The sequence below is a fragment of the Brachyhypopomus gauderio genome, chromosome 8 (genome assembly GCF_052324685.1).
Source record: "Brachyhypopomus gauderio isolate BG-103 chromosome 8, BGAUD_0.2, whole genome shotgun sequence".
Lineage (NCBI taxonomy): Eukaryota > Metazoa > Chordata > Actinopteri > Gymnotiformes > Hypopomidae > Brachyhypopomus > Brachyhypopomus gauderio.
The window spans coordinates 16,231,064-16,241,063 of NC_135218.1; the positions used below are offsets into that span (position 1 = coordinate 16,231,064).

At 44.8% G+C, this 10,000-nt stretch overlaps 1 protein-coding gene across 9 annotated transcripts in view; it reads left to right on the plus strand.

Moving 5' to 3' along the window:
- Positions 1 to 10,000, plus strand: part of mast2 (microtubule associated serine/threonine kinase 2) — a 113,753-nt gene that overhangs the window by 77,898 nt on the left and 25,855 nt on the right. For all 9 annotated transcript variants that reach the window (XM_077014922.1, XM_077014923.1, XM_077014924.1 and 6 more), the window contains 2 exons: positions 5,345 to 5,436; positions 9,781 to 9,856. In XM_077014922.1, the coding sequence (XP_076871037.1) occupies positions 5,345 to 5,436; positions 9,781 to 9,856 (168 nt within the window). The remainder of the gene's footprint in view (positions 1 to 5,344; positions 5,437 to 9,780; positions 9,857 to 10,000) is intronic.

A 10,000-nucleotide genomic window follows, 5' to 3' on the forward strand; every position in this document is an offset into this window, starting at 1 on the left:
TGTGTGTGAACAGGTGCAGCCGTGCTGATCGTATGTACCTGGTGTAGACAGGGCCACACATTAAGGCCAGTTGGCTGATGACTGAGTTCTTTGATGAGTTTAGGTTAGATGCAGGTGCGTCCGGTCTGCTGCACAGGAACCCCTGGCAGTCAAAGCACATCTTCCCTAATTCCCTTTGTCAGCCATGTTGGAACCCAAATGGGCTTGACTTATTGTCTGCAGCTCATTATGGTTATCAGCTCCCCTGGCCGCTCTGCTCATCTTCCTCTCCTGTTCATTCTGTCTTCATCAACATTTCACTCACATTGCACACTTCACTGCTTCTTCCTCTTAGCTTTACATAGACCAGTCTCAGTCCGACAGCCGACATCGCTGATATGCCCACATGCAGCAGGGCCTCATATGCGTTCTCATTTTCTATGTACGTCTGACTTAAATTTCATTCGGTCTTGCTTTTAATTCAGCAGGGCATTTAGAGGGAGATGTAGAAGCTTCATGTCCATTTGGTCCATTTTAGACATCAAGTCAGCAAAGCTACAAAGAAGCTTTATTGGTATGATGGCAGAGAGGCTGCTTTTATCTGTAATGTAGGGAGAATGGCACCAGATTGCCAGTCTTTTCTTTCTCATTTTACCATCTCTCTTTCTTCTACACACCCATCTACCCCTCTAAGCAGATGAGGGGGTCTACATTATTAATGAGCTCTGTGGAGTGTGTGTGTGTGTGTGTGTGTGTGTGTGTGTGTGTGTGTGTGTGTGTGTGTGTGTGTGTGTGTGTGTGTGTGTGTGTGTGTGTGTGTGTGTGTGTGTGTGTGTGTGGACCACCATGTACACTCTGGAACATGAGTGAGCTCTGACCTTAAACACACACCATACCACACACTCCCTCGTTCTCTCACACTCATTGTGGTCTGTCACATGGGTAACTGAAGCTGGTGTTGGATAGATTTTGATATAGCGTGAAATTAATAACTTAATCAAGAACAGTGCTGGAGTGTTGCAGCCTCAGACGTTAAGCTAGCGGCTCCATTCTCTCCTCTGCTGGCTCTCTGCCAGCTAACACTGTATTTACTTCAACTAAATTTGTTTTCTATTTCAGTCTTAGTCGATCACAGATGTGTGCAGTGCACAGCAGTGCGTGACACACAGCCCTACACACCCACGTTGTACACCTTGTATTTACACTCGCTGGCCAGTTTATTAGGGATACACCTACGTCCAGGTCCTCCAGGTGCAGGTAGAGTGTGTAGCCCGTCTGACCTCATGCGTCCTCTGGCCCTTCTGTCCTATCCACATTATCTGGATGGTGGAAGATTTCCACCAGAGAAGTGGAGCGGACACGCGAGCAGCAGAGATGTGGGCGTCCTGCTGGCACAGGTGTCCCAGACACCGCAGTCTTGCTGGAGTTCTTACACAAACCTCCTGGCTAGGTGGAGATCGGTAAGCCACCCAAAAATATCCAGCCAGGAGCAATCATACGATGAGACACTGAGCACCGCAGCACCTGCACGGTAGATATTTCAGATGAACCGATCAGAGAGTGTATAATCAGTTCTGATAAATGAGTTGCAGGACGGTGGAACTAATGTGAGAACACAGCAGAAAGCTGTATCTCAGTAGTTTAGTACCTCAGTAGTTTAGTATCTCAGTAGTTTAGTATCTCACTAGTTTAGTATCTCACTAGTTTAGTATCTCACTAGTTCAGCCTGACCCTTAACAGCTGTCAGTGCTGTTGCTCTGTTTGCTGTGCTGCCATATTTATAGCACACATGGTGTAACTTCTCTGGGTGATTCTCGTTATAATGACCCGTTGGGCGGAGCATTCGTGTGGATGTTGTGCTCACATGCTCCTGTGTGCATATGTGTGTATGTAAGCAGACGTGTTTGAGTCCTGCAGAAGCGATTTCCTAAATCAATTATGCAGTTTGCACTCGCTCCTCTCCTGATGACACAAGAACGGAGAATCGATTCCTCTCTTCTTCTCCCTTTTTCACTATCCCAGCTCCACCATTCAATACAGCCACTTAGCCATCGGAGGGAGGCAGCCTCTGCCTTAATGGCACTCGCTCAATGTGTGATTGCACACAGATGGTTGCCACTGTAGTTCGGTGACATAGACGGGTAGCACTGTAGCCCTGTAGTATTGTAACACTGTAGCCCTGTAGTATTGTAATACTGTAGCCCTGTAGTATTGTAACACTGTAGCCCTGTAGTATTGTAATACTGTAGCCCTGTAGTATTGTAACACTGTAGCCCTGTGCAGACTGATGGAGGTTGTATTTGATTGTTTGTGGGCTGCTTCACAACTTTCATTATACCTTCAATAAATTTCATTATATTATTTTCCTATTTCTCTTCCAATGGAAAATGGCTGTAATGGATTTAAAACAAAGTGTGTGTATATATAAGAGGAATATATATAGTGTGTGTATATGTGTGTGTGTGTGTGTGTGTATATATATATATATATATATATATATATATATATATATAATGTATACCTCTTGGGCTTTAATGTGTTGTATTTCACTTTGAACCTGAAACTGGGTCCTGGTGTGTGATGCAGGAACAGTGTGTGTTGGGGGGGGGGGGTGTTGGGGCCCAGTGTGTGATGCAGGAACAGTGTGCATTGGGGGGGTGTTGGGTTTGACCGCCTGTTGGTGGTTTTAAACTGAGCCAGTTTGCGGTGCTGAGAGAAGAAGCTGCCCCAGCAGGTGCTTGTGTGTAATTGGAGCGCTGGGTGTTAATAGGCTCGTCTCATCCGTTAGCTGCAATTACGCCGCTCAGCTCCCCGACACCTGGTGGCCTCGCCACACAAATGACTCTGTTTCCTGGGAAAAACTGAAGCGTTTAATCATTGATCTCATGATAAACGGAAAAGACAATTATGGAACTTTCTTCATTCTATATAAAACACACTGTTGTGTTTACAAACCACGTGCTTTTCCTGTGTGTGTGTGTGTAAACGAATGTGTCTGACCATCTGCTAATATGCAGTGCTATATGTTGGTTGTGTGTTCTCAGTTTTAATGGTTTCTTCCGCCTGTGCTTGTGACGGCGCTGGCATATGGCTTAAAGCAGAGCTGCTCCCCCAGGGGGCTGTGCTTGCATCTCTGTGCCCAGTGCAGTCATCTGACTCGCTGCTCACAGTAGCTCAGTGAGGGCCTCTGTATGAATGTGAGCAGGCAGAGGGAGGGGGTCACGGCAGTGTGACATTAGGCTTGTGGATGGCAGCTCTGCTCTGTCTTGTCCGTAGTCCTGTCAGCCAGAACACTCGCACACTGGACCTGTAGCAAAACCCCCGTCTGGATCTGGTCTGTAGACTACAGCTTCACACACACCTAGCAGCCTACGACAAGAAAGCCATAAACCTGTGTAGTCCGCCCGATCAGGGATAGCTTATAAGAGCGTGTGTGTGTGTGTGTGTGTGTGTGTGTGTACGTACACATTGAGTTGTAGCTTTTGCCAGGCAGCAGTATTGGGTGATGGACTTGTAGAAATCTTAAGACCTCCCCACTGAACACATGAATCCACGCTTAGATGAGCACGTTTTTCTTTAGTACACATGTCCCCTGTTCAGGTATTAGACTACATTTGACATCACCATGACAACCAGTAACATACTCTTTACAATAACAAATGCATAGAAAAGGCCAAAGACTAAGATCACAGTAATCCCAAACCAACAGACACCAGTTCTAGAGCCAGACTAGGAATACACTGCACTCCCCAGTCTCATTAGCTGTTTGTGCCACGGCTTCTTAATCATTCTTGTTTTACATCCATAGCTAAACAAATTCTACAAAACCTAAATAAATCCATGTGTGAAATTATTAAAGCGAACCTGTATAAACTCAAATAACATCAAATCATTTAAATGATAAGCCTCGAGTGAAAATGAAAAACCAGCGTCCACAATGAATTCAACACGTCTTCGTATTTAGATGCTAGGAGATGCAATGCTCTCCTGGATTACTGTAATTAAGGCATAGCTTTCATCTCACGCCCCTGAACTCCCCACAGCTGCTCACGCTATTAGTATGTAGATGTGCCTGGGCTTTCAACTACTGTTTATTTATTTTCACCATTATTTCTGACGACGGGTTGGTGTTTTAATGAATGCGGCTCTCTCGCTAGAAAATCTGACGACATTCCTCTTGCAAAGTGTTTTCGGCACCATTATCTTCTCTGAGGGCCAGGCCCTGGTCACCAGTTATTTGCACCGTGTCTATGTTTATGTGGAACACACGCAGTGAAGAACATGCCCTTTAAAACATGTCAGGTTTTTGATTTGTTAACTGCGAGTGTGTGTACATGTGTGTGTGTGCGCATGTTTTCCTGGGCAAAATGCATTCTGTCTGCAAGTCTTTGATTTTACTGTCGGGGATGTTTTGGTAGCCAGAATTGTGAACTTGCAGAGCAATTGAAAATTTTACAGCAGAAATATTAGATATGGCACCTCTGTGGCTACTGTGAAATTGCTTGATTTAGCAAAGAGAGACCTATAGAATGGTGAAGGTGGAAAAGCCTTCATGTACTGTAGTGCCTCTTACAGAGCTTCTACAGCACTGGCCAACTGCTTTCTTGTTTTTCCTCCTCTCTCTCTCTCTCTCTCTCTCTCTCATTCTCTCTCTCCCTCCCTCTGCCTCTGTCTCCCTCTTTCCTCCCCAATGTCAGCTCTTGGTGTGTGTGTGTGTGTGTGTGTGTGTGTGTGTGTGTGTGTGTGTGTGTGTGTGTGTGTGTGTGTGTGTGTGTGTGTGTGTGTGTGTGTGTGTGTGTGTGTGTGTGTGTGTGTGTGTGTGTGTGTGTGTGTGTGTGTGTGTGTAGACGGCATTAAGTATACAGCCTTTCTGTCCAACTGCAACCTGCTACTCTTTGCGAAATTGTTCCACATTCAGAAGTCCAGTGTGAATGCAGTGAGTCGTATTCGAGCAGCTGGAGAGAGATGTTGAGATTAAAGCGGCTGGAGTTCAGGCTGGGAGGAGCTTTCTCCTCCTCTCTCCGCTCTGAAGACAACTCTACCATTGCAGACAGCATGACAGAGATGGGCTATTAGTCATACCTTTGATCCTCCTAAACTGTCTGTCAGGAGTGAGAGGACTGAATGGGCTGCTTTTAGATTCTAGGTGCTTCTGATCCACTTGGAAAATTGAACGTTTACATGATTCACTAATTAGCTGTGGTAAGATATATATATATATATATATATATATATATATATATATATATATATATATATATATATATATATATATCAAATAGACGAAGCATATGTCCTTGTGTGCTCAGTTCAGTGTGACTTTGAGGTGAGTATTTATATCTGCATTTGTGTTTCTTTTTTGCAGTTGTCGCACCAGCAACAGGAAGAGCCTGATAGTGACATCCAGCACGTCTCCCACACTGCCAAGACCTCATTCACCACTACACGGACATCCTGGTAAAATACCTCATTCACCACTACACGAACATCCTGATAAAATACCTCATTCACCACTACACGGACATCCTGGTAAAATACCTCATTCACCACTACACGGACATCCTGGTAAAATACCTCATTCACCACTACACGGACATCCTGGTAAAATACCTCATTCACCACTACACGGACATCCTGGTAAAATACCTCATTCACCACTACACGGACATCCTGGTAAAATACCTCATTCACCACTACACGGACATCCTGGTAAAATACCTCATTCACCACTACACGGACATCCTGGTAAAATACCTCATTCACCACTACACGGACATCCTGGTAAAATACCTCATTCACCACTACACGGACATCCTGGTAAAATACCTAATTCACCACTACACGGACATCCTGGTAAAAGAGAAAAAGAGAGTATGTAATAATAATATTCTCTATTTGTATAGCACCTTTCATACATACAAAGTGCTATACAGAATAAATAGAAGAAAACATCAAATAATAAAATGACAAATATTTGTTAAAATAATAGAGGAAAACAATAAAATAATGTAATAAAATGGCAATACTACTACAATAATTAGAAGAATAAACATAAAATGCAATTAAGTAGAATAATGTGATCTAAGTCCCTTATCGAATTGCAGATAAATAAATCTAAAACAAATGTCAGAATGTTATGTGCTGTTCATTTATTAAAATCTCCATGGTAACAATAATGTCATTTATCTTATGGGGCGCTGTAGTGTGACTCATATAGGCTGGAATAACTCTGGCAGGTCTCTCTCGTGATTTGGAGAGGCATTCTGAATAGTTTGACAACTGACATTTAGCAGAACAATCTCCACTTTCTCCGCGTGTGGAAAAGTGAGTTTGTGCAGAGCTGCCATCTCCCACACTTTCCTAATCCATCTGATTTAACCTTTTCACTGCCAGTCACGTCATCACCATATCAATGGATTAACCGTGAGCGTGTGTGTGTCACACCTACATGTGCATGGAGAGGACACACAAACACAGGAAATAAGAATGAACGTTTTGTGTTCTCCTACACACAGCGTCATGTGTACAAGCCGCTTGGAGAGTGAGTGAGGAAGAGACTGAAACAGGTGGTGAATACACTGCAGGAAAACACCGCCACACACACCAGCAGCCCTTCCAAGCGTGTGTGTGTGTGTGTGTGTGTGTGTGTGTGTGTGTGTGTGTGTGTGTGTGTGTGTGTGTGTGTGTGTGTGTGTGTGTGTGTGTGTGTGTGTGTGTGTGTGTGTGTGTGTTCATTCCGCTTTTTTGATTTTGTGATCAGAACATCCCCATGTGCAACCAAGCAGTCCGTGTGTTGGGCAGCTTTAAATTCACTCCTCCTCACCCAGAATGACTCCAGACACATTAGTGTCTGATTTGAAGGTCCTGATGGGAGCAGGATCATTACACCTGAGCACCAGATATGACAGGAGTCTCTGCATGACTCATCACACAGTTTTGTGATGCATGCGCGCGACCTTGTGTAGTACGTGACCGGCGCCCTGCAGGTGACGAACCAGGAACACGAGATCTTAAACTAGGACGGGAAAGGTAGAGAAATGGGGTAAATGGAGGATGGGAAGAGGGGTAAATGGAGGATGGGAAGAGGGGTAAATGGAGGATGGGAAGAGGGGTAAATGGAGGATGGGAAGAGGGGTAAATGGAGGATGGGAAGAGGGGTAAATGGAGGATGGGAAGAGGGGTAAATGGAGGATGGGAAGAGGGGTAAATGGAGGATGGGAAGAGGGGTAAATGGAGGATGGGAAGAGGGGTAAATGGACAGATGGATATTTTGGCACATTTGAGAAAATTGTGTTACAAAAATCTGAGATATGAGAAGGATGAGCATACCACCACTCTAGGCTGCTGACGGGTATGTGCAGGTGTGTCAGACTGGCCTCCAGTTCCCCACACTAGTGCCGTACCTGTTGGCACACCCACAGTTCATTAGCAGTGGGCTCTTGATGTGGAACAGTGGTGTGCGTTAGCTGCTGTGTTGTGCTAAACACCAGCTAGCGCGCCGTTGTGTCAGCAGACCTGATGGAGCGGGCCACGCTGCATACGCTTCAGCTCTCACTTACCAACGGAGACGCCGTTCTTCACAACTCACACAGCACCTTTAGGAGGTTGTGTTACGCTACGTTTGTTTCATTTCTTTCATTCCTTCATAGTTTCATTCTTTCATGTTGTTGCACTACTTCTTGTGTTTCTACATTTAATTGAAAACAACTCACTATATATATAATATAAAATCTGTTCTCTTCATACATCATTGTTGCTCTTAAGGATAAATTCCTTTTCCTTTGTCGGTTTCATCAGAGGCGGTGTGGTGATTGGATGCGGTCTGTTGTCTCAGAACACAACCGTGGGGCCGTTTTTGTAAAAAAAAAAAGATGATTATTCGTAACATTCAGTTATCACAAATACTGCATTAATATTCTTTCAGTGTTGTAGACACTGTATATGGAAAATATAAATGTTGTTAAGGCTCAAATTAGTTATACGCCATGATTTGTACACCATTGTTGGGTTTCAGCAGCGTGTAGAGTAGTAGACATCTCCCCATGTGTTCCTCCACATGGCCACATCCTCAGTTTGACTTTCACTATAGCTCACTATGAGAAATGACCACTCTGCCCACCCCTGCAGCACGCCTGTGTAGCCAGGGAATCATCTCCTCCCCTTAATAATGGTCCCTCTGTGCCTGGGCTCGTTTTTAAATGAACGCTTTTCCGTTGAACGCTTTTCCGTGGCAGACCCACCTTCTGTCTCCCAGTCCAGCTGTGCACAGCTGTTCATGTACACTTTCTGACAGAATTATGCACTCATTAATATGTAAGATTTGGCATGGGCCGGTTGGCAAATCTATAATGAATGCACAGGGGGCGTGACCCCACTGTTGGTACGCAGTTGGGTGTTGGAGCTCCCCACTGCTCAAATTGACTGACTTGATTAATGATGCCTGGATCTGTATTCTGTTTGCAAAATACCAGGAATTAAGCATTTAAACAGTCTTTGGTCCAGTGTGGGCAGTATTTTTTTTCTGTTTTGAGAATTCAAAACTGCTTTGAGCAAGAGAAGTTGGATTTTGTGTCCATACCCCCCCCCCCCCCCCAGCTTCAACTCTTCTGGAATGGCTGTCCACAAGGTTTAGGAATGTGTTTATGGGGATTTATGGCCATTCTTTCAGAAGTGCATTTTTGAGGTCACATACTGATGTTGGACGAGAAGGCCTGGCTCTCAGTCTCCACTCCGCTATTGGGTTAAGGTCAGGACTCTGTGCAGGCCAGTCAAGTTCATCCACACTGGAGTCTGTCATCCATGTCTTTATGGACGTTGCTTTGTGCACTGGTGCACAGTCATGTTGGAAGAGGAAGGGGCCAGCTCCAAACTGTTCCTACAAAGTTGGGAACATGGAATTGTCCAAAATGTCTTGGTATGCTGAAGCATTCAGAGTTCCTTTCACTGCAACTAACATGAAAGGAAGGCCAAGCCCAGCTCCTGAAAAACAACCCCACACCATAATCCCCCCTCCACCAAACTTTACACTTGGCACAATACAGTCAGACAAGTACCGTTCTCCTGGCAACCACCAAACCCAGACTCGTCCATCAGATTGCCAGATGGAGAAGAGATTCGTCACTCCAGAGAACCGCTCTAAAGTCCAGTGGCGGCGTGCTTTACACCACTGCGTCCAACGCATTTCATTGCTCTTGGTGATGTATGGCTTGGATACAGCTGCTCAACCATGGAGACCCATTCCATGAAGCTTTCTGCACAGTGTTCTTGAGCTAATCTGAAGGCCACATGAAGTTTGGATGTCTGTAGTGATTGACTCTGCAGGAAGTTGACGACCTCTTCACACTATGCACTTCAGTGTGCGCTGACCCCGCTCCGTCAGTTTATGGGGCATACTCCCCAGAGCTTTTTGGCTATTAGTCTGTTGTTAATTGATAGCTTAGAGAGCTTATTGTAGATTTCTAGTGCCCTACAAATTATGCACACAAGCCTTTTCTGTCACACAACAGTAGTCCACTTGATAACTATATTAGATCTGTCGCATGCACTGTTTAACTTCTGGTCTGTAATCAGTTTTTGAGAGTTGAATTATAGCAAAGCAAAATAAATTGGAGAAATAAATTAGAAACCAAGGAACCCTTTCCAGCCGCAACTGACGTTTCTCCATTTCCCCCCAAAGCTGATTTTAAAAAGTGAATGTGGTAAAGAGAGAACAATCTGAGATTATTTTAAGGGTGAGATTGTAGCAACATGTCCAGCTGTGAATGCCAGTAGCTAATAGTTTGCTCTCGTTCTGTGTTGCAGGCAGCAGCCCCCTGGACAGCCCACGCAACTTCTCCCCCAACGCAGCTGCTCACTTCTCCTTCGTTCCCGCCCGCAGGTGAGTGACGGGCCGAACCCGCCCGCAGCCCAGAACCTCTGGGTTGTTATGCTAATAACACATCTTTTTATTCATGTTTAGATCACATGGACTTTTTGAGGTCTGAATTATTCATGGCATTTCACTTTTCCTCTGCGTGTCTAG